The sequence below is a fragment of the Marmota monax genome, unplaced genomic scaffold, assembly GCF_021218885.2.
Source record: "Marmota monax isolate L192 unplaced genomic scaffold, Marmota_monax_Labrador192_F-V1.1 WCK01_AAM20220418_F8-fsc00080, whole genome shotgun sequence".
Lineage (NCBI taxonomy): Eukaryota > Metazoa > Chordata > Mammalia > Rodentia > Sciuridae > Marmota > Marmota monax.
The window spans coordinates 4,686,063-4,711,233 of NW_026694750.1; the positions used below are offsets into that span (position 1 = coordinate 4,686,063).

The 25,171-nt window shown below is 45.5% G+C and overlaps 1 protein-coding gene across 1 annotated transcript in view; it reads left to right on the forward strand.

The window, feature by feature from the left end:
• Dnajc11 (DnaJ heat shock protein family (Hsp40) member C11) overlaps positions 1-25,171 on the forward strand; it is a 58,828-nt gene that overhangs the window by 22,880 nt on the left and 10,777 nt on the right. The window contains exons 4-8 of the mRNA XM_046424513.2: positions 4,901-5,002; positions 20,082-20,210; positions 21,153-21,275; positions 22,193-22,266; positions 24,853-25,042. Of these exons, the coding sequence (XP_046280469.1) occupies positions 4,901-5,002; positions 20,082-20,210; positions 21,153-21,275; positions 22,193-22,266; positions 24,853-25,042 (618 nt within the window). The remainder of the gene's footprint in view (positions 1-4,900; positions 5,003-20,081; positions 20,211-21,152; positions 21,276-22,192; positions 22,267-24,852; positions 25,043-25,171) is intronic.

The window sequence follows — 25,171 nt, forward strand, 5'->3', positions numbered from 1 at the left end:
ATACAGGGACTCGCTGAGTTGCTTAGGACCTTGCTAAGTTGCTGAGGCTGGCTTTGAACTTGCAATCCTCTTGCCTCAGCCTCCTGAGCCTCTGGTATTACAGGCGTGTGCCACTGCACCAGGCAGAATTGGGTATTTTAACTGTCCTCATGTCATAGCAGGAAACTGAAACTTACAGAGGAATGACTTGCCTCAGGTTGCCTGGAGGTTAGCAGTTGTGTCAGACGGAGGCTAGGTTTCTGTTCTCTTTCCATTTGCCATCTCCCTTCCAAAATGTCTGTATTCCTCTCTCCATAAGGTGAGGCTTCCTGGCTAGTCTAGGGATAGACCTGTGGCAGGTGGTTCAGGTGAACAACACACTTGTGTAGATTCTTGGGCTGCATGTGATGCTCTCTGTTCATGAGAAGCAGAGAATATGTGATCTTTACCAGCTGCAATACTGTACAGGGTGCTGTGTTCCTGGATGCTTCTAAGGACTGCCACAGTGGGGAAGAGTGGCCCATGGCCATCTTAGTCCCCATCTACTCTCCAACATCATGTCCTCTGTTCATAGAAGGATGTGAAGCATCCTGGATGGCAAAGGCCTGTGGGAGCCAAGAGTGAGATGCTTGCTTAGCAAAGTGTCCTCCACTCTCTGGAGGGACCAGCCGTTTTGACTTGGCAGTTAGCTCTGATTATGCACCAACTATTTGCAGAATTATTCATAATATGACTAGAAGCCAAGTTCAGTGGCAGGTGCCCGTAATACAGGCTACTCAGGGGGCTGAGCCCAATCTGGCATTTTTTGGATTATTTTTTTCTGTAGCTTATCACAGAGTACAACAGGAAGTAATTTTCAGCTATTAATTCCATCTGCAAAGAGTAAACAGCTAGAATTCCTGAAAACATATCTTTTCCTGCTGTGACCTCTATGGAGCCTGGCATGTCTAATATTTTGATTTCCTGCAGGATACGAACAGATTTAAATTATTAGAAACTTGCACATTGGTTTATTTTTTAAAAAAATGGTGTATGCACACATTGATGGGGTCTGTTAATGTTACTGGTTAAAATTATGGCTAAGCAAACTTTTGCTTGGGCTGGGGCTGAGTGGTAGAGCGCTTGCCTTGCATGCATGAGGCACTGGGTTCGATCCTCAGCACCACATAAAAATAAATAAATAAAATAAAGTATTGTGTTGTCCATCTACATCTTAAAAAAAAAAAAACACAAAACTTTTGTTTAACCTGTTTTTAAAACCAGGCCCTGTTGAATGGAACAGTTATGGAACCTTTGGTCCAAGTTGGGACCGTGTTGATTCCCTGGGCTATGTGGAGGAGCCACCTCCCTTCCAGACCTCCTGGCTTCACACCCAGACCCTTTTGTTCCTCGTGATGTGTTTCTTAAGTCATTGGCAGGGGCCAGATAAATTGTGTTTGCAGCCATAGCCCACTTAACCTCATGAACAACATTTAAAGTATTTTGAATCATTTTTTATGGTTCTTCAAAGATAAATGTAACAATTGACTACATAGTTTCCCTGAAGGTTTTTTTTTTTTTTCTTCCTTCAATCAATGAAGGGAGAGACTGACAGGTTAGAAGGTAATGGAAATTGTAGATTGTGCCTGGCTTTCATTCTGGCCAAGGTGGTGGCTTTGGGTATCCACTGATAGGCTCATGGGCCCTTGGTGTTGGCAAACTCAGGCGAGGGACCTGTCCTGTCCATTTAGTAAAACCAAGTATGTTTCCTGAGGTCCCAAAGCAATTTCTGTCATGCCATTTAGGTCTTTCTATTTTTTCTTGGGTGATTTTAATAATCTTTTTTTTGAACCAGGGATTGAACTCAGGGGCACTCATCACTGAGGCACATCCCAAGCCCTTTTTTGTATTTTATTTAGAGACAAGGTCTCACTTAGTTGCTTAGCACCTTGATATATTGCTGAGGCTGGCTTTGAACTCATAATCCTCCTGCCTCAGCCTCCAGAGCCTCTGGGATTACAGACATGCACCACCGTGCCCAGCTAGCCTTTTTTTATTTTAAAGCTTCCTTAAAAAAGAATTACCTCTGCCAGGCGTGGTAGCACACTCCTGTAATCCCAGCAGCTCAAGAGGCTGAAGCAGGAGGATCGCTAGTTCAAAGCCAGCTTCAGCAAGGATGAAGTGCTAAGCAACTTAGTGAGACTCTCTCCAAATAAAATACAAAAAGGGCTGGGGATGTAGCTCAGGGGTCGAGTGCCCCTGGTATCAATCCCTGGTACCAAAAAAAGAAAAAAAGAATCACCTCTTCCTTTTTAGCAGTTGATTTATAATATTAAGTTATTTGAGGGGAAAAGAATGTTACTCACCCCATCACCAAACGTGCTAGGAATTCAACCCAGAGCTTTGCACAGTGCCAGGCAAGCACTGCCGCCGCTGCTTTTTTCCCTTGACCCTTTTTATTTATTTATTTATTTATATTTTATTTTGATGAGACTGGCCTCAAATTTGCAATCTTCAGTCTCAGCCTCCCAAGTAGCTGAGATTACAGGAATATACCAGTGGGCTGGTTTTCCTTATTTATTTATTTATTTATTTGTTTGTTTATTTTTCTGTTCACTTTCTAAAAGTAGAGGTGGACAAATATCTCAGCCTTTTTGGATAAGCTAGTATCTGTGTTTATTTTCTCCATCAAGTGGAACAAATCTTATAATATGGTCACATTTATGTTAAAAATGTTCATATATACATAAATGCAAGCACATACATATGTAAAGATTTTTAGAAAGAGACATAAATAATTGAATATTAACCTATGATTGGGTTAGGGATGTTCAGTAGTAGAGCATTTGCCTAACATTTACAAGGCTCTGGGTCAATTCCTAGCACTACCAAAAAAAGTTTGTTTGTGTGTGTAGGTTACCTACGATAAGAGGGAATGTGTGCTGGGTGTAGTGATTCACACCTGTAATCCCAGCAAGTCAGGCGACTGAGGCAGGAGGATCACAAGTTGGCAATTTAGCAAGACTCTTGTCTCAGAATAAAATTACAAGGACTGGGGATGTAGCTCAGTAGTAGAGTGCCCCTGGTCTCAGACCCCAGTACTGATGGGGGTGGTGGGTGGTAAAAAGAAAGAGAAGAGAAACGTGACTTTTTTATATACTCTGTACTATTGGTTTTTTGCTATAAGAATAATTTTTAAAAATATTTTTAGTCACAGATGGACACAATACCTTTATTTTCTGTATGTATGTATTCATTTATTAATTTTGTGGTGCTAAGAGAGGATCGAACCCAGTGCCTCATGCATGCTAGCACTCTGCCATTGAGCTATAGTCCCAGCCCCCATGGGCATATATTTTTTAAAAATATGTTTCAAACTTGGAGCTCCCTGGGTACGTTTTCTCCTGTCACCTACCAAGTGGTAGATACTCTGTCAGCTACACCTGCAGACTCTCTGTATTTCTTCCACCAACAAGGAATATGCACTTGGATGTGCTCCCTTGTCCACGACTGAAGAAGAGCAACCTCTTTTCTGTCCTTCTCCCAGCAAACCGTTTCTTGCAGTGCTTAGGACTGTGCAGTTATAAGTGGGGCCCCAAGCTGTCACATGGTGCAGTTTCCTTTTCCAGAAGAGGCACCGGAGACCCTGTGGCTGTGTCCTCCTGTGTTTCTCCCCACAGTCACCTCTCTGAAATCTCATCTTGAGCTAAGACTAGAATGTCATGGGATGTTCCGTGCAAAGGTTTGTCACATTGTGGGAGAAAGGGTCCCAGAAGTCTAGAACACCCGACCCTCACAGCTTGAGATCCTCTGGTCCTATCAGCCCACAAGGAGTGTAGTGACCAGCCAGAGTCATGTCTGAGTTCATAGCCAGAATTTATAACCAGGGACTCAATTAGAAAATTTAAACTGTGAGATTTTCTTTGTAAGATTCACGCAGCCTCAAAGAGGTGGCTTAAAGTAAAGAATGTCAGACTGCAGAATGGCAGTTATCAAATATACAGACAGTAATGAGTGTTGGAGAGGATGTGGGGGAAAGGTGCACCATGCACTGCTGGTGGGATTGCAGACTGGTGCAATTACTTTGGAAAGGAGTGTGGAGATTCCTCAGAAAACTTGGAATGGAACCACCATTTGGCCCAGGTATCCAACTCCTCAGTTTATACCCAAAGGACTTAAAATCAGCATGCTGAAGTGACCTAGCCACTCCAATGTTTATAGAGCTGAATTCACAATAACTAAACTGTGGAACCAATCTAGATGCCCATAAATAGATGAATGGATAAAGAAACTGTAGTATATGTAAACAATGGAATATTACTCAGCATTAAAAGGGAATACAGTTATGGCATTTGCAGGTAAATGGATGGAGTTGGAGAATATTATGCTAAGTGAAGTAAGCCAAACCCAAAAAACTAAAGGCTGAATGTTTTCTGATTAATGGATGCTGATCTATGATTACGGGGGTTGACGGGGCATGGGAACAATGGAGGAACTTTGGATTGGGCAAAGGGGAGGGTGGGAAGGGGTTATGGAGGTAGGAAAGATGGTGGAATGAGATGGACATCATTCCCCTAGGTATGTGTATGATTTCATGAATGTTGCGTCTCTACACTGTGTACAACCAGAGAATTGAAATGCTGTGCTCCATTTGTGAATGATGAATTCATGTACAACTGAGTAGAACAAATAAAAATAATAATAAAAAAGAATGTCAGACTGTGGAGAGTTGAAGGAAGTCACACACTACAGTCCTGGGAGGGTGGCAGCACTCTCTGTCCTCTGGGGTCCATGGTGGAGAGCTCGTCACAGCTCCCCTGACATCTCAAGGTCCCAGGGGCGTGCATGGTAGGCTCCCCAGCAGCCTGTACATGCCAAAATGAAGTCATTCAGAAATTCTTTGCCTATTTTCCTCGCGTTGGCTGCCTTGCTTTTCCCGCAGGTTGTGGAGCGGCGGAGAACTCCAGCGGAAATTAGAGAAGAGTTTGAACGACTACAGCAAGAGCGGGAGGAGAGGAGGCTGCAGCAGCGAACCAACCCCAAGGTAGCCCGGCCAGTGGTGGGACAGGGAAGCCTCAAAGACTGAGAGGCTGGTAGGCTTTTATGGTAACCGTGCACCAGCGGGGTGGGACAAAACACTTGCCTCACAGTGGGTTCTTCCGGAAGGTGGCTCTGGTAGCCGCTGCTGACCTGGAGCAAGAGTTTCCACCCAGCTGGAGGGAAGACAGAACCAACCCCCAGTTCTCCCAGAAGCCAAGATCCCCAAGCAGAAACTCAGGCTGGTTCTCCTGCAGCTGTGCTGCCCAACTCCTTGGCATTAAAAATCAGCCCAAGACAGTGTCAGGAAGGGACAGGCACCTAACCGCTCAAACATGAGGCTGACAGGACAGGGATGGCCAAATGATGCAGAGGATGTGGGGCGTTCCCAGATTCCAACAAGCAGGGGTCTCTGCTTTCCTCACCCTAGGACGTGGGAGCCATGAACACAAGTCACCAGACTGTCTCTGCAGCGTAAGTGACCAAGTCCCCAAAGAGCACTACAGAGGCAGAGTTACTCTTCAGTCCAAGTACCATGTTCTTTTCTTTGCATTTCTTAGGGAGGTTGTCCTGAGAGTGTGGGATGGCAGCTGTGCCGAGTGATGGGATTGTGGCCTGGTGTACTGTCCAACTGTGCGGTCAGAGGACTTGGCAGCCAGGCCCCTCCCTGTGGCCAGCATGGCCATGCAGAAAGCCTGTCTCTCGTGATGAGGGCTAGTAGCCTTCTCCAGGACTCCCATAATCTGTCAACTCAGTTGCATTGTAGGAAGGAGAAATTAAGCCAAATAAAGTATTTAACAAACATAATTATTTTTCTTTAAATCTTCTAAAAAAGAAACAATGACAGCTTAGACTGGGAAGCAGAGAGTGAAGTGAACCTCTGATTAAATTCGTTCTAGTAAAAGACCTTATTTTCAGAACAGGCCTGTATGTTTGAACCCTACATTCCCCAGTGTATATATTTTAGTTATCCTGCAGGGTCCTAGAAAGGTTGGTTTCAGAACATCTCAAAGATGTCAAATTCCAGATGTGCTCGAGTTTCTTGTATAAAATAGCATGGTGTTTGCATATAACCTGCACACCTCCTCCTGTGTGTCTAAAATCGCTTCTAGATTACTCACAATGACACAGTGTAAATGCTGTAGAGACGGTTGTTATGCTGTATTGTTGAAGGAGTAATGACAAGAAGAACGTCTTTGTTTAGTACCAGTGGGAATTTTCTTTCCTGTACATTTTCAATCCATGGATGCATGGCCATGGATACAGATGGCTAATGGTATTTGTAAATGTCCACACACACTTAACTCATAGCAGGTAATAGCTTTAGTTGTGTGGAGCTGTCTCTTAATCAGAAGGAGGTAGGAGGTGAACCCCAGCTGAACTGAGCCAGGGAACTCAGAAGTCTCTGAGGTGTCCCAGCTGTTCCAGCAGTTCCCTGCTGTGATCCCCAGGTGGGCCCAGACCAGCATGCTAGGGGTGTCCGGCTTAAAATACCAGTGTTGGCAGCTGGGCTGAGGTGGGCAGAAAGTTGCCCTGGTGGCTTTACTGTCCTGGCTGCATTTGTGCTGCAGTCTGAGCAGTAACAGGGAAGAGAGGGTCCCGAGCTGTGTTCCTGCGAACACAGAAGCCATCTGGGAGTGCCTGGTTGTGCGCGGTGGTTGTGTATCGGGACTCTGTGCACATGTGCCTGCGGGCCCTGTTTCTGTGGAGTGAGAGCACAGCTGGGACCATTTCCTGCAGGCATGCAAGTTATTTTAAAACTTCCACTACTTTGCTACTTCCATAAACTGCTTTGAAATAAATAAAACATTTTCTAACCAGAAATGGTGATAACCAGATGTTGGCTCTGAGGCATTTTGTGGAGAGGATTGGAGCTGGATCTTTTGTTCCATTTCCAAAGTGTTTTTTTTGGTTTGGTGTTTTCTTGTTTTTCTTTTCAAGATGAGCCGAAAGGTTTGGAACATCTCCTTCTGAGAAGAAAAGGGTTTTCTTCTCTTAACAGGTCCACACTTGATAATCGTAGGAATCTACCTGTCCACTGGACCCCTCAGTGGACTCCAGCTTGTAGGGGAGTGGCAGGCTGGATGCCATGTGTGATCTTGCATCTGACTCTTGGGAGGGTGTGTCTGTCTTCATCAGTGGGAGTCATTAGGATTTTGCCTCAGGATGGGTGTACAGAACAAAAAGTCCAAGTGGAAATTGGGAGGTGAGAAATGACTGATGCAAAAAAGCAGGACCCAGCATACTCTTTGGCCTGTGTTTAGTTTTCTTGTGGGTAAAATTAGGACATCCATCATGCCTGCTGCTCCAGGTTGAAAGAATGAGTAAATATGAAGTTGATGTTATGAGAAAAAGATAACCCTGATTTGTAAATACAAGTGACACTGGTACCAAGGTGAGGTTTGGAGCCTAATTTTATTTTAGCCATATAGCTCTTCCTTTTTTCTTCTACCACTGAGCCACACCCTCACCCCCTAATTTTGTTTTGGTGTTTCACATGGCTCAGTCGGCCAGTTTTTGCCCCCTGGAAGCTGGGGCTGGATGTGAGATGGCCCCTAACATCACCCTCAGCCTCCTCCTGTGGTCAGGCCCTCGCTGTTTGCAGTGCGAAAAGTGCTATAGGGTGCAGAAGGAGAAGGTCATGTGCCAGCCTCCAGCACACACCTCTCCATCCGATGGTGGCACACACGCCCCCCACCACACACACAAGCACATGCTAGAGACAGCATGGAAGAGCCTTGGGCTCGGACACGAGCCCAGGATCCAGATTTGGACTCCACCTTTCAATCCATGCTCATTAGGTGCCTTCTCTGGCCTCAGCCCAGTTTATCCCTTGGTGAGGTTTACCGTGAGAGCCATCATGTAAGCTCAAGTCCTTGGACCCCACAGTCCCTAGTTCTCACTACCTCTGTTTGGGCTTTCACTTTGCCCTATGGAGAAAGTCCTCTGACTGCACTTACTGCTGGAAAACGCCCAGCTCAGGTATTCTCTGGGGTCCTGCACAGAAAGCCAGTGTGGGGAGGCCCTGGGTTCATCCAGGAGGATGGGTGTGGCTGTGGAATCGGATTGGACCCTTCTCTCTCCATCTGGGGGCTTCTATTTTATTTGTATACTCCACCCACATCTTGCCTTTTAGAGGCTAAGATAATAGGACAGGGTCACTTCACACTGGATAGTTAGCTGAATTCCTTTCTTGTCTCACTACCCATAAGTCTTCTTGCTCTGTGGACAGTGGCTACTTCAGGCATCTTCAGAAGACAGTTGGATCACAGGCAGCTTGTCTGACTTTTGCTGCTGAACCTTTTGGGGTTCCACGTACAGCCAAGGACTCAGCTTGGAGTGCCTGGGGGCCTGACTATCTGTTTCCAAGGGTATATATGCCTTTATTCTTTACTCTTTTAAAAAAATATTTCATGGAGATTGTTACATCATTTCCTGGTCTATTCCATTCTTTCTCGAAGGTTGATATAAACTTGGCAAGATCTCCTTTCTGGTTTTAAGAAGGCTCCGTTATGAGTGTGGTTCATGTAATAGCTTAGAAACATAGTTCAGCTTTATCAGAAAAAGGCTTAATATTATATCAAAAAAGGCTTAAATATCTTCAATCTCAAAATGTTTTTATAAAGATATGTAAGTACATTGCTCAAGCTTCTTTTTTTTTTTTTTGGCCTGTTTTGCCTTGGCCTATGATTATAACTGTCAGAGGGAGCCTGTGGTCGTGACTTAAGTCTGCTCTGTGGAAATGGCTTTGATGTCATAAAGCTGATTCTACTTGGCTGCAGGATAATAGTACAGGAAAAGCCTATTGAGCCCATGTTTGTGGTGCTCAGTAGCAAGAAGGAGTCATTTACCATGTGCAGAAATGGGCTGCTGCTGAAATTGAGAGTTGTGGAAGGAGAGTGGTTAGTTGGTGGTGCTGGAAATGGGCTCCAATGTAGAGCTGAGACTCTGGAGAGCACAGGGGGGTTCAAAGGCAAAGATCTGTTGCTAAATCAGTGCTACCTGGAGGGCCATTGTCCCCGGTATGTGCATAATCTTGTATCAGAGGTAAAGACAGTTGGTGGGGGCTGGTGGTAATTGGGCCAGACTAGTTCTTGAAACCCTAGTAGGTTTTGAGTTTTATCCCCCATGAAATTAGCAAGTACAGGTTCTTTCTCTGATCACAGACAAAATGGGCAAATTTCACATTGCCTCTTGTTGCCTCTTCTGGGGGAATTTGCAGTTAGTAAAGAGTTACTGTTGAGATTGCATTTGACAGAAATTCCTTGTTTCATCCTAATGATCAGATAAAATCGTGAAAATGAAAATAATTGAGTGCAGATGGTGATAGATGCATTGATTAGTTTGTGAGAACTGAATAATGCACATGTTCATCAGATCATCACATTGTACACCTTGAATGTGTGCAGTTTTCATTGTCAACTAAACATTTAAAAAGTTGTTTTAAAAAAAGTGCAGCATTTCCTCTCTGTAGCCAAGGCTCCGTTCCCTATAGGGCTGGGGCTGGGGCTCAGCTCCATTCCCTGTTGGATATAGTGAAGATGCTTCATACCCACAGATGACCCAGGCCAGAGGACAGCAGCAAGTACCTACCAGCCCAGCAAACAAGGATGAAAGGGCTAAGCACAAAACAAAAACTACCAGCAGCAGCAACAGGCTAGCTTAGAAGAGGAGGGAAGGAGGAAATGGTAATCTTTAATTGACTCATTGGCTGAATATTAGCAGCCAATTAGCATCTTTGGTGGGGTGCAGGGTAAAGAGGGTTGATTTTTCACAAAATAATTTGAATTGGATGCCAATACCCTACAGAGCATCATTCAAGGAGTGGACATCAGGGCTGTGTAGCTCAGTGGTAGCACTTGCCTAGCACATGTAAGGCCTGGGTTCCATCCCCAGCATTATGACAAACAAAGCAATACATTCAGCAGAGACTAAAATAGATGAAGTCCAGCTGTCATGGAGTAGCATTCTACCTGGGGGACAGGTTATGCACAGTGCATGGTGCATAAGTCACATCCTGATGCCATGGGGCAACTGGAGCAAGGTAAGGGGCAGGCCAGCAGGCTCAAAGAGGGTGCAGGCCTCACCAAGAAAGTGATGTTAGTACAAAGATGAGAAGAAGGTACCTGGGGAAGAACTTTCCAGTGGAGGGGAAGTGAATCTGGTGTGTCTAAGATGTGTCTAGAACAATTATGGGGGATTTGTAGGGTTGGAGTCTAAGAGGTATGTTTCCCCTCACTCTGCAGTGAAGCAGGGACCAGGCTTAATATGTGATGACCCAAGAGACCAGAACCAGCCAGGCATGGTGGCCACACCTGTGATCCCAGCGACTCAGGAGACTGAGACAGGAGGACCGCAAGTTCAAGGTCAGCCTCAGCAACTTAGCAAGGCCCTGTCTCAAAAAATAAAGAGGGCTGGGAATGTAGCTCAGTGGTAAAAGTGCCCCTGGGTTTGATCCCCAGTGCCAAAAAGAGAGAGAGAGACCAGAACCAGTAGCACTGACTGAATGTTTCAGGAAATGGTTTGAGCTCAGTATCAGGAGCGTTGAGCTAATGAGGTTGCTATGGACTTACGGAAACAAAGCTTTTGTCGCACTGTCTCATCTTAAAACACTATGTGGTGAGGACCTCTGTCTTCCAGAAGATGACATCGGGAGGATGGGCTATGTAATTAAGGTAAAAATTAGCCCGGGCATGGTGGCTCACGCTTGTAATCCCAGCAATTTGGGAGGCTGAGGCAGGAGGATCACGAGTTTAAAGCCAGCCTCAGCATCGTCGAGGTGCTGTATATCTAAGTAAAATACAAAACAGGGCTCGAGATGTGGCTCACTGGTTGAGTGCTCCTGAGTTCAATCCCCAGTACCCACCCCCACCCCACCCCCATCCCCCCAAAAAAACTAAAATTTACAGGCCATCCACAGAGCCAGTGCAGGAGCGACCCCAGGCCAAGGTAGTTGCCACTGCCATTTGAGCTGGATCCCCTGGCATTGGGCATGGTTGGCCTACTGATGATGTCAGATGGCTAGCTAGGAAGGGCTCTCTCATGTTGCTGGCCCTGCTTGTCAGAAAGGGTGTCCTGTGGTTATGTTGGGTCCTTCTGAGCAAGAAACAGCTGAGGCTTACTGACACAAGTAGTCTACTGATTTAAAGTATGCATATAGGGCTGGGGCTGGGGCTGGGGCTCAGCCATAGAGCACTTGCCTAGCATTTGTGAGGCATTGGTTTCAGTCCTCAGCACCACATAAAAATAAATAAACAAAATAAAGGCATTGTGTTCATCTATGACTAAAAAATTTTTTTTTTTAAATAAAAACTAAAGTATGCATATAAGACCATTTGGGGATGGTAATCATTTTTAAGCAGTTTCTAGTTTGGAAGTTGTAAAGGTATGGGGGAAAATATTTTTCATCAAAGTAATATTGTAAATAGCTTGGAAAGTTTCAAATATTTACCAGACTTAGACAGAAAAATCCCAATTCCTTACCCTCTTTCTTCCTCCAGTCTGTAGTTCCTAGCAGAGCCACCCCATCCTTTGAGTTCTTCTCTTCTGACCGTTTATTCTGCACTTCTGAGTCATGTGTTCATAGTGTTCTTTTTTTTTTTTTTTTTTTTTTTCAGTTTTAGTAACTAAGGCAACTTCCCAGAGAAATAAGGCCCAGTTTCCTGAACAGGGCACATAGTCCTTGCCCAACTGGTTATGGCCCCTTTAGGTTGGATTACATCATGGAGGCTGTCTGGATGCTCAGACAGCACACCTGCATTTCCCATCTGTGGTATGGTACTAGTGGTTGTCCTTTGGTCCCTTTAATCAACTTCGGTCACAGATCCATCTCCAAACTCCCTGCCAGAGCTAGCTCTCCTCAGCCTCAGCAGGTCTGCAGGTATCATGTCTCCTCTCATGTTTAATTTCTACTGCCTTTTTTTTTCTTCCTTTCTTTTTGAGAGTAGGGACTGGGGATTGAACCCAGGGACACTTAACCACTGAACTATGTCCCCAGCCCTTTTTTTTTTTTTTTTTTTTTTTTTTTGTACCAAGGGTTGAATTCAGGGGACACTTGACCACTAAGCCACATCCCCAGCCCTATTTTGTATTTTATTTAGAGACAGGGTCTCACTGAGTTGTTTAGCACCTCGCCTTTGCTGAGGCTGGCTGTGAACCCGCGATCCTCCTGTCTCAGCCTCCGAAGCTGCTGGGATTACAGACATGCACCACCATACCCAGTCCTAGCCCTTTTTATTTTGAGACAGGATCTCTAGCCTTTTATTTTTTAATCAATTTATTTTTTTCTGTGGAGAGAGGTGAGTACCAGGAATTGAACTTGGGTACTCAACCACTGAGCCACATCCCCAGCCCTGTTTTGTATTTTATTTAGAGACAGGGTCTCACTGAGTGGCTTAGTGCCTCACCTTGCTTAGCACCTCATTGTTGCTGAGGCTGGCTTTGAACTCGAGGTCCCTCTGTCTCAGCTTCCCAAGCTGCTGCTTCTTATTCTTACATAACTGCATATGAACTTCTTATTTTTAATTTCTGTAAAAATTTCAGTTAAAAAAAAGAATATCAGGGGCCGGGGTTGTGGCTCAGTGAGAGAGCGCTTGCCTCTCACACGTGAGGCACTGGGTTCCATCCCCAGCACCACTTCAAAATAAAAAAATAAAGGTATTGTGTTCATCTACAACTAAAAAAAAAAAGAGAGAGAGAGAGAGAATATCAACTAGTTTATGCTACCAAAAGCCAGTTAGTGAACTCGACTATATCATAATATTATTTTTATGAAAATGCAGGTTCTCAGGCCCTGGCTTAAGCAGGAGATTCAGATTGTGGCTGAACCAGTGCAGTGGTGGGGACGGGGAGGGTTTAAAAAGGTGCTTATTGTTCTCTAGGTTTAAGATAAAGGGCTACCTTGTGAGTGGAGCACCTGTGGGCCATGAAGGTGGCAGTTGTGGGCTTGTAGCTGGCTGGCTGAGACACCTCCCGTGGATTCTGCAGTTGCTCCTCGGACCTGTGAATCTTGTCAACTTGTTTTTTATTGTGTAGCTCAGAAATTGAGAAACTAGATTGTGTTTGTTTTGTTTGTTTGTTTGTTTGTTTGGGGATTTTTTGATGACTTGTGTTGAAGACTTGCAACCACAAACTGACAGGCCCTGTGGTCTAGTAGCACTGATACAGAAGACAGAACTCCACACTGCAAGTGGGATCCTCTAGTTCCAGAGGCACAAAGGTTGCAGTCAAGTGTCTGCAGCTGCCAGGTGTGCCTCTGGTAACCTTCCAGAGGTGGCATCCTTTTGGTGAAGGGCTGTTGTTTCCATACACTGAGGGTAGAATTAGGTGTTCTCTCTTAAGTGTCAACAAACTGACCGCTCACTGCTCATGGCCACAATTAGCCCATGACCAAAGAATGTTTTTCACATTTTGAATTTTTGTAAAAATCAAAAGGAGAAGGATATTTTGTGGAACATGTAAATTATATCAAACTAATATTTCAGTGTCTGTAAATAAAATAGTATTGGAGCACAGCAGGACAAGCCCTTTGCTTTTATCTGTAGTTGTTTTGGGCTACAACAGTAGAGCTAGGAAGTCTCAGTAATAGTTGCCCACAATACCCAAAATATTTACTGTACCTTTTACAGAAATTTGAGGCCTTGCTGTAGAAAAATAAGGGGAAGCAAGATAAAGGTTTGTGATTTGGACCTAATGGCAGAGGTTACTTAAAGAGAGGTACTTTAATCCATGCCACAGGCCTGTAACCCCAGCTATTCTCAGGAGGCTGAGGCAGGAGAATTGCAGGTTTGAGGCCAAGCTGGGCAAGTTATTGAGGCTCTGCCTCAAATTTTTTAAAAAAGCCCTGTGGGGATGTAGTTCAGTGGTAAACAATTACCTAGCATGTGTAAGGTCCTGGGTTCCATCCCCAGCACTGGGAGAAAAAAAGAAGAGGAGGAGAAGTTACCTTTTTTTGGTTTTTGGTTTTGTTTTGTTTTTTGGTACTGGGGATTGAGTCCAGAGGGACTTAACCACTGAACCACATTCCCAGCCCTTTTAATTTTTTATTTTGAGACAGGGTCTCCCTGAGTTGCATAGGATTGCGCTAAATTGCTAAGGCTGGCCTTGAACTTGTGATCCTCCTCCCTCAGCCTTCTGAGTTGCTGGGATTATAGGCCTATTCCACCATGCCCAGCAGTACTTTCTTTTGTAAATCCTTTTTCTTTGCGAAGTTTGATTCAGTAACAGTTTGATATAAAAGGACATGAGCTTGCATATATTCAATTAGAAGTGGTCAAAAAAAAATCTAACCCATTTGATTTAACCAGTGTTAGATTTGTTTATCTTTGCTTTATATTCTTGATTTTCTGTCAGAATTCAAATCTGACTTCATTACTCTCAAACTTGTCAGTTTTCATTATACAAAAGTATATTGTCTTGCAAGTGAAAATGAATGACAGGAACTGGGGCTCAGTGGTAGTCCACTGGCCTGGCATGTGTGAGGCACTGGGTTCAATTCTCAGCACCGCATATGAATTAAAAAAAAAAAAAAAAAAAGAGGTCTATCAACAACTACAAAAATATTTTTAAAAAGAAAATGAATGACAGTTTGCAGTCCAGCTGTACTTGGCACCAAGGGAAGAAATCCATCTATTCTGAGGCTGTGACCAGTCCATTTCTAAAGGTTGTTTCCCTGAAAAGGAAGAAGAGCAGAAGGTGGCATCTAGACCACTCTAAAATAAAGAAATGTCCTTGTCAACTCAAAATGACTTGATGGGTCATCTTTAGGACTGTTAATTTCATCAAGCAAGTTGGCACCTGAGCCTTACATTCTCTCTGGCTCACTGGTACTGTTCTGGCTTAGTTGCTTTCCATAGGCTTGGCTCAGCACCAGAGGTGTCTAGTTGAAAGTCACTGGCTTGTGGAGGTTTTCAGTTATTATGGCCATTTGCAAGGAACAAGCAGAGAAGTTGAAAAAGTGATGACTGGACAATATTTTTCAACTTCTAACACCTATGCCATCCCCTGGTAAATCAGTTGATTGTCCACATAGTATTAACACAGATAGTTAATGTTTACATTTTGTTTGGGAAAGGAAATAAAATTACTTTAGCCAATACAATTAGGTACATAGTAAGATAAATATTGAAATAATGCGCTGGGCGTGGTGGCACACACCGAAATCCAAGCAGCTCAGGAGCCTAAGGCTGGAGGATTGTGAGTTCAAAGCAGCCTCAGCAACTTAGCAAGGCCCTAAGCAACTCGGCAAGACTCTGTCTCTAAATAAAATATAAAAAGGGCTGGGGGATGTGGCCCAGTGGTTAAGCACCCCTCGGTTCAATCCCTGGGACCAAAAAAAAAAAAAAATTGAAATAATGCATACAACATGATTGCCTTTCTCCAAAGAATCAAATGAAAATTGCTGGGTCTCATGAGTTGAAGGAGGTGGCCAGTTAGGAAATGCACACATAGGTCACTGGTTTCCCCAGTGCTGCTGTCTTGAGCTGAAGGATTGAGTCACGTCCTTCCCTGCCTGCTTTCCCTGCTTCCTCCCTTGCCCTTCACTCCCACAGAAACAGTTTCACATTCAGTGTGGACCCTTTTCCCCAAGTTCACAGAAGCATGTGTGGTGTCAGGTAATTCACCCTCAGAAATCAAGTGGTTATCAGGATTGACTGAGTTTCTGCTTGAAGAGTCTGTGCACTGACAGGAGACTAGCACTGTGGCTCATGAAGTCCCACTTGGGACCATCCCAGAAGCAGCCTTTTCTTTTCACTTCTGCATTACAAACTTTGGGGTGCAACTAGGAGCAGTGGTGCACACCCATAACCCCAATGACTCAGGAGGCTCACACATCTGAGGCCAGCTTAGACCACTTAGCAAGACCCTATCTCAAAATCAAAAGGACTGAAAGTGTAGCTCAGTGGTAAGGAATCCGCAGTACCACACACGCAAACATTTTTTCCCCGGACTGGGGCTGGAACTCAGTAGTAGAGTACTTGCCTCAAATGTGTGAGGCAAGATAAATAAATAAAGGTATGGTGTCCATCTTCAACTTAAAAAAAAAAAAAAATAGCATGTGATGCTGGCCCTTTGTTGGCAGAGCCAAAACTTAATTCTCCTGTGTTCAGAGTTAGCACTTTGGACGGTCAATATGGAAAAATATTTTATACAAGTTCAACTTTCAGGGAAAACAGAAATGTGGTATTTTTTTTTTTAATAAAACATACACTATGTTCAATCTCATCACTACCTGAATAGTTCATCAAAAAAACAAAGCATTACCGAACAGTAAAGGCCGATAGATTTCTGTCAGGGTGCCACACTGAAACTCTTGCCTGCTCTTACACAGGCTTCAAGTTAAGAAACAGAAAAACATCAAAAGAAAATCATAAGCAATTCAAGGACTGGGAATATATCTCAGTGGTAGAGTGCTTGCTAAGTTTGCTCAAGGCCCTGAGTTCAGTCCCCTGCACAAAAGGGAGGGAGGGAGGAAGGAATTTTATGCAGTTTGGATTCAGGGTTTACCAACAAGCTTTACCAGTGTAAAGGTATGGTGTCCAGCCACACCTAGTCATTTGCTTTTATCCTCTTTCCCATGGACAACAGAGGAGCTGAACAGTGGCAGGCAGAGACCACATGGCCCACAACACCAAAATATGTACTATGGTCCTTCACAGATACAATGCCAGCTCCTGGTTTACATCATTCAGCCAGTGACAAGGAAACCTGGCAACAGTGCCCAGAGCACTGTTAGGTCCTGCTGCAGAATGAGTCTACTTCTATTTCCCATATATTGTCACACTTACCCAGTTTCCAGTATCTGTGGTTGGCCAGTGCCTCAATATCTTCATATATCCCACAGGACCAGGCCCTGGCCACCTCTGCTACAGCACAGCTGAGCCTGGAAGGAATCTGTAGTGCCTCACCCTGGTTATTGGTGAGCTCTGTGGACTCTAGTCCTAAAAGGGAGTGTGTTGCCTTGTTTCATCTGGAAAGAGATGGGAGAAGAGGCAGGCATGGTGGCTGAGGCAGGGAGAATCACAAGTTCCATGCCAGCCTGCCTGAGAAGCTTAGCAAGACCCTATTTCAAAATTAAAAGGGGAGCCTGAGAATATAGCTCAACAGTAGAGCTACATTCATGTGCAAGGCCCTCAGTTCGAAACCAGTGCCTCAAAAAGAGAGATGGGGAAACATGATAGAGCTTCTGATCATTCCCAAAGGCCCTGTGCCTCTAGTGCCAGCAGACAAGGAGACCAGGGCAGATGATGCAAGGACGGGGGAAGAGCAGTCTGGTAAACCCATTCAGGCATCTTAGTTTAAGGCAGCTATTGATGATGATGGTTCTTTGAAAAAAAAAAAAATTAAGGCCAACAGAAACAACAGTGTTAAACTGGTGTGGTCCTAGGAAAACCCCACCTGTGACATCTGTGCGACCACCTATGCATCACCCCCCACAAACTCATCCTAGAGCCAGGTTTCCATCACTGTAACAGACCTAAGTAATCAACTTTTGAACAGATCAGGTTTACTTGGCTCCCAGTTGTGGAGAATAGATTGGTTGCAGTACTGGGGATTGAACCCAGAGGTGCTCTACCAGTTAGCCATATTTCCAGCCCTTTTTAAGATAAGGTTTTGCTAAATTGCTAAGGCTGGTCTCAAACTTGGAATCCTCCTGCCTCAACCCACCAAGCTGCTGGGATTACAGGTGTGTGCCACTGCACCTGACAGTTTTGGAAGTTTGATCCTTGGTCAGTTGGCCTCTTTGCCACTTGTGGTATATCATGGTAGGGAGCTCATTGTAAAGCAAAATCACCTACCCCCTGGCCTGAACAAGAAAAGAGAAGGAGAACAGGGTCTCACAGTCCCTTCAAGGACACACCCCAGTGATCTAGAACCTTCCCACTGGGCCCCACCTCTTAGGTTCTACACCCCACCCAATATCGTGAAGCTGGATACCAATCCTTTTTTTTCTTTTTTAGATGGGAGTCTTGCCATGTTGCCCAACACCTCAAACTCCCTGCCTAAACTTCCTAAGTAGCTGGAACTACCCCAGGTGCCAACACGCCCAGCTGAAGCCTCTAACGCAGGAGCCTTTGGGAAGCGTTCTGTGTCTGAGCTCTGCTGCCTGTGTCCGAGCTGTGCCTCCCCTCTGGCTCCGCCCCAGCGGCCTCTGGCTCCTGCACAATTGCCCGCAGAGGCTGGCCCTTGCTCTTCTCAAGACTTTGTCCACACATCCCCTTTCAGGGGTGCCTTTCTTCACTGTTTAAAATTAAAACACTGTCAGCAGCTACTTTTGGAGTGATGGGAATGTTCTGCATCTGGTTTTTTGTTATCTTTTTTTTTCTTTTCATGGCACTAGAGGTTGATACCAGGGCCTTGCATTACTACATAAGAGTGCAGTGAGCTACATCCTGTTTCCTTTTTCTTTTCCTTTTTTTTTTTTTTTTTTTTTTTTTAATTTCCAGACAGGGCCTCGCTAAGTTGCCAAGGCTGGCCTCAAACTTGTGATCTTCCTGCCTCATCTTACTAAATTGCTGGGATTACAAGTCTGTGCCACCACACCTGGCTTGTGTCTCAAGTTTCAGATATGGTTTCACAAGTGTATTCATATGTCAAAACTCTTTCAAGTATGCACTTCAGATATGTGCAGTTTATATTAGATATAAATTTTACCTTAGTAAAGTTCTTTTTAAAAATGGGCTGCAGAGAATTTAATAAAAGTATGTGTGGTCATGTTTCTGTACATGGGTTAATTAATATATATACCTGTTTGGAAAGTCTTTGGACTATGAAAGAAAATAATGACTGTTGATTTTTCTAAGTAATGAGCATTTTTATCAGTCAACAAAATTTTAGTTTTTTGGTTTTTTGGTTGGGTTGTTTTTTTGTTTTTGTTTTTGTTTTTTTTACCAGGGATTGAACCCAGAGGAGCTTAACAACTGAGCCACATCCCCAGCCATTTTTAGTTTTTATTTAGAGACAGGGTCTTGCTAATTTGCTGAGGCTGACCTTGAAATTGCAATTCTCTAGCTTTAGCCTCCCAAATTGCTGGGATTACAGAAGTGCACCACCATGCCTGTCAGTTTAGTATTTCTTGAGAGAATGTGGTCTTATGTTTCTCATAATCTTTTTTTTAAATATTTATTTTTAGTTGTAGGTGGACACAATATCTTTATTTCATTTTTATGTGGTGCTGAGGTTTGAACCCAGTACCTCACATGTACTGGATGAGCACTCCACCACTGAGCCACAACCCCAGCCCCTCCTAACTTAATTTTCAAATTACTTTAAAAGGCAGTGCAATTTTTTTAATTTTTTTTTTTTAAGTTGGACACAATATCTTTATTTATTATTTATGTGGTGCTGAGGATTGAACCCAGTGCCTCCCACATGCAAGGCGGGCACTCTACCACTGAGCTACAGTCCCAGCCCAAGGCAGAGAAATTTTTAAATCTGCCAAAGAAAAGAGTTTTTAAGGTAGTTCTATGGTATAAGAGTGTTCAGGAAAAAAATGGTTAATCCAAGTAGCTAATTTCTAGGTGGTCCCAAGCATCCAAGAATCCCGTTTTATTTTGAAGCTCAGGTCAGGCCATACTCACGAAGTTTTCTTTTCTTTTTGTTTGGTTTGGTTTTGATTTTGGTACTGGGGTTTGAACCAGGGACTTTACCACTGAGCTTAATCCCCAGCTCTTTTTATTTTTTTTACTTTGAGACAGGGTCTCACTAAGTTGCTGAGGTTGGCCTTGAACTTGTAATCCTCCTGCCTTGGCCACCCAAGTGTCTGGGAGTACAGGTGTGCACCTGTGTGCCCAGCTAACCTCGCTTTCCTTGTACTAACACTTGTCTTTGGCATGTAATTGCTCTGCAGACTGGTTCTCCTGGTCAGAACACTACTTCCTAGCTCTGGAAGTCCCTGGTACCCTGGAGCTGTGTTGTTTATAAACTGTGACATTCACACTTGCGTGGCTGCATGGTGGAGTGTCATGCCCAAGCCCAGGGACTGTGAAGTCAGATGCCCAGTTCAGTTAAACTGAGCTTGTGCTTGAATTGCCCTTCATTCCACAGATACCACCCCTTCATGCTGACTGCTTATTTTTCTGCCCCAGGGAACCATCAGCGTTGGAGTAGATGCCACTGACCTTTTTGATCGCTATGATGAGGAGTATGAAGATGTATCTGGAAGTGGCTTTCCACAGATTGAAATCAATAAAATGCACATATCCCAGTCCATTGAGGTAAAGCACACAAACACCTCTCTTGGTACCACACAGGCCTGAGTTAATGAGGCACAGCACCCCCAGCAGCTGGAATGAGAGTTTGCCTGGGGTTTTTCTCATCTTTATTTATGAAAGCATGCAATTAGCCACTTTAAAGGAAAGCCAGCTGCAGTCACAGCCATGTCTGTTACCGCTCTGTCCACACATGAGCCAGCATGCTTGCCAATCTGGGGCTTTCAGGCTGCAGGGTCTCAGGGACATTAATGGTCTGGGAGACCTAGAAGCCCAAGGTCCTGATGATTTTAGGAGAGAAGGCAGACCTCCGTGGATAATTCTAAGAACTGGTTTTCTTACATGCCATTATGTGCTGGCAGGTTATAGCATCTCTGCTCCTGAGCCCTGGGGTCACTGAAATGTCACCTTTGCCCAATATTTGGATACGACAAAGCCGGGCCTTTCCACTGAGGACTACTGCAGGTGTCCACCTCCTTAGCTCTTTATTGATTCTCAAGCACATCAGCCTGAAACACGGATTGACACAGGGATACTTGCCCTCTCCTAGAGCTTTGTGCCTTCGCACATGCTATTGAAAGGTTTTTCAGTCCCTTCCAGAACCTGATGGCATACAGGTACTGGAAAGGCTCAGGTAGCCTACAGTGGGAGGCACAATGTAGATTCACTGTGCACTTCCACACATGGGCACACTAACGACCCAGCATTTAACCCTGGGTTTCTGTGGTTTCTTCAATTTTCCCCACTAAGCTTTTGCAAAACATTTCACCTTCATGGCCACATGCAGTTCAAATAACAGTGCAGTGATTGAGGTGGCCACAGGGCTCTACACATCGGACCTGCTGTCTATGTGCCTTTGGCCATGTGTCTACAGAGGAGTCATCAGACTGCTGGCATTGCGCTTCCTGTTGCTTGGGTTCACTTGTTACAGCCAGTGTCTTTTTCTAGGCACCTTTGACGGCCACAGACACAGCCATCCTCTCTGGAAGCCTCTCAACCCAGAATGGCAATGGTGGGGGTTCCATTAACTTCGCACTCCGCCGTGTCACCTCTGCAAAGGGCTGGGGAGAGGTAAGACTGCCATGAGGCTGGATCATATTGTCCATGCCAAGCCTTATTTTTTAATATGTGCCCTCTAAAAGTTAACCCTCACAGTGGCAGGGAGTGACCATGTAGTTGTGAAGCCAGGTACTGGATATCAGACTTTTAGATGTTGGTCCCAAAGGAAGAATATCACATCTGAAGAGTCCTACCAGTCTGCTGAACAGTTTAAAGCTAGGATAAGATGTCCTTCAGATGCCAGTTCCAGAAATCCAGCCTCTATAGAAGCTCAGCATCTTTTCTTCTAGCAGTCCTTGTGGGCTGTCCCCAATTCCTTCAGGGACAGGAGGCCATGCCTGTCTTGGGGCCCTGGCCCACTGCTAGTTGATCATGTAGCATCCAGCTCTGCCAAGTCCTAAGCTGCATCAAATTAACATTGAAGACTTGCCTTGAGAGTCACCTATGCGAGTACATGAGGCAGCCACTGCTAGCTGTGACTTCTAAGGCCTTGCAAGCGGAGAACTGCTGTTGGGCTTTAACATCAGACCCCTGAGGCCCATATCCAGTCCTGTAGGAATTTCAGAGTAAAGGAGTTGGCACCATGGCGTAGGGGTGGTGGCACACCTGACCAAAGCAGAACATCAGTGGGTCAAGAGGAGCAGACTGCTCTCCTATTCTGACTGAGCAGGAGGTGGGTCTGAGGCAAGCAGGGTTATTTTTGAGGAACCCCCTACTGCTGCCTGGGCCTCCAGGCAGACCTGGGGAAGCTGTCAGCTCCAGTGGGCAGGGGTGAGGGTAGAGCAACATGAACCTGGTGCTCCCTCTATTTAGAGCCCTGGCAAGAACATTGAAGCAAACAAAGGAATTCTGACCAGGGTACACATTTGAGACCTGGGTCACTGCTGTAATTTGAAGTTCTATTAATTATTTCTTTCTTTTTCAAACAGTTGGAATTTGGAGCTGGAGATCTCCAGGGGCCTTTATTTGGTCTCAAGCTGTTCCGTAATCTCACACCAAGATGGTAAATATAAGAGATGAGATAACTACTCTTTGGTGGTCTGCATTTAGAAGACCAGAATCTGTGTGTTCTCATGGTCAAGGTCATTTGGACTTCTTTTGTTCATCATCCTACAAGGTTATTGAGCACCGTGGGGCAGAGGCCTGGCACCAACATGCAGCCTGGCAGCCTGCAGGTTGGAAAGGGCACCAGATTGGGTGTGGGAGGCTAATTCTGGCCCCAGCCCCAGCCAGGCCTCTCCTCTGTGCTAAGAAGTCTCCCCACCTTTGACTTCATGGTTCTCTAAGAACCACAAGACAGTGAAAAATACCTTTGCCAGGATGTAAGTCAGCAGTCTGAGGTGCTTACGACATGTGGGTCATTTCTTTGTCCCAGGAGATATTGAACTGCCTGGTAATCAGTTGGACTCACATATGCCAGAGTTCTGCCCAGCCCCTCCTTTCTTCATCTCTGTGGCTGCAGCAATGTCACACTCCTAGGACTGTGCACCATTGTCCCTTGTAGAACAGCACAGTGTCCTCCTTTCCCATGTGATGGGGTCATAGGTGTCTCTGCAAGTTCAGATCAAGGATTTGGGAGGGAGGTAATCACATCTCTTTCCTCTGAGGAAAGCAGAGCTGAAGGTGTCCTGAGGCAGAGCAGGTGTTGATGAGAAAGCTATTCCGTTTCCACTGGGGTGTGTCTTTGGGCCTATCAGGATCACTCAGATCCTGCTAGCCAGGCTGGTTGGTCAGTGCGTTGTGGATAGGGAGCAAGGCAGGTCCAAGAATCAGGCTGGCACACAGAGTAAGAAGTGTTGTGAAAGAACTTGAGTGCAAGAGCCCTCCGGGAGCACATGGCATGTGGTATAAGCAGAGAACACAAGATGGAGGGGTCATGGCCAGGCCCAGTAGCCATGCCTGTTATGCTAGCGGCTTGGGAGATGGAGGTAGGAGGGTCAAAGTTCAAGGCCAGCCTGGGCAACCTAGGCAGCTTAGCTCAATGGTAGAGCTTCCCGAGGTTTAGTTCCAAGAGCCACACACCCACAAAAAAGATGGACCAAGACCCTGCAGGCCACTGCTCTAATATTGGGTTCACAGGTCTGCGAAGGGGACAGGGCTGAAACCATTAACCAGGATGTGGGGCGATTACCTGTGTGTGCATGGCAGTGTTGGCCTAACCTTGTCTGTTTAGAATTGTCACCCCGGTGCTGATGAAAAACTGAATTCAGTCCTCTGAAGGAGGGAACTAGGAATCTAGTTATTTCAAGGCCTCCCCAGGTAAGTCTTCAGACAGACTTAGAAGACATCACTGAGGAAATTTTTTTTTATCATTTTGCTCTGGTTTGGCCTCAAAGTGTCTATCCAAAGTGGTCACCAGGGATCTGGCTGGTTGTCAGCTTTTACAGGTCTGGAAATAGAATGTGTTGTAGCACCAGAGTTTATCAGACTGAGAATCTTGATTTATGAACAAGGGTGACTTGTGTATAAATAGTGGGGATGGTTTATAAACAGGGGTGCCAGTTTATTACTGTGCAGTGACCAGACAAGGTAAGTCCACTCTACAGACTTCCTGCCCCATGCTTTAAGTTATTTGCATGTCCATGCCACAATCAGAGGTTGTGAAGTGGGCCATGGTGGCAGGCACCTGTGATCCCAGCTCTAGAGGGCATGGCAGGAAGCCATCCTAGACAACAGAGTGAGACCCTGTCCCAAGAAAAAGTAGTCACTTCCTCTTGGAATTCTAGAAATCACTTTCTGTCTTCTCTCTCCTTGCTCACTTAACCCAGTGTGGCTAAAGCACAAAAATGTGTGGCCCTTCTTCAGCATGGCTTGAGAATGACAGGAGGGTTGGGTTGGGACCTGTGGAGAGTGAAGAGTGGGCTCTTGGCTCATTTGGCCAAAGGAAGCCTCAGCAGTGAGTAAGGGAGTGATGCTGGTAGGACTTGCTATCAGTGGCCGGAGTGAGTGCTGGGCTGTTTCCCGCTCACATCCTAGCTCTGCAGCCAAGCTCTGAGTCCTGCTAGTTAGGGAAATACCCTTTTTTAACCAGAAGATGGGGCTGTACCGCCTTGGAAGCAAACCTCAGAGGCGTTCACAGATGATGGCTTTTCCAGTAGCTTAAGTCGGGAGTTCACAATGCAGGTGTACACCAGGAGCACCTGGGCATTTTTTAAAAATATACTGATGCCTGGGCCCCAGGAAGATTCTGCTACACATCCACGGCCTAGGGAGGACTGCTCACCCTCCGGCCTGCACTGTAAGCCAGGTGCCTGGCACAGGCGCCAGCTCCAGTGAGTGTGCAGCAGCATTCAGGAACATTCCCCGGGCTGCCTCTGAGAGCACCCTTCCGTCACTGACCTGGAGCAGGACTGCTGTCCATTAGTGTGGGGACACAGCAGTCTAAAGTTAGGGTGGACAGGGTAGTGCAGGTTGCCAGGCAAAGTCCTAGAAGGTTCCACCATGCCTCCCTCCCATGTCCTGTGGTCCACCACCATCCTTGCTGGGAGCTGGTCCAGGGATTCACGGAGTGACTGTGAGTGAGGTCTTAGGAAATGACAGAGAACAGCTGAGAGCAGATGTCATCCAGACCCTTTCTGTGTCCCCCCAGCTTTGTGACGACAAACTGTGCTCTGCAGTTTTCATCCCGTGGCATCCGTCCTGGCCTTACCACTGTCCTAGCTCGGAACCTGGACAAGAACACAGTGGGCTACCTGCAGTGGCGATGGGGTATCCAGTCAGCCATGAACACAAGCATCGTCCGAGACACTAAGACCAGCCACTTCACTGTGGCCCTGCAGGTGAGCCAAAGAATTGCAGTCTCTTGAGGACACAGCTCCAAAGGACTGGCTCTCCTGTGCACTCACTGTGCCCTTCAGTCCTGCACCCTGATCACCTTCTCAAGTCTAACACTAGGGGACCTGCAGGGC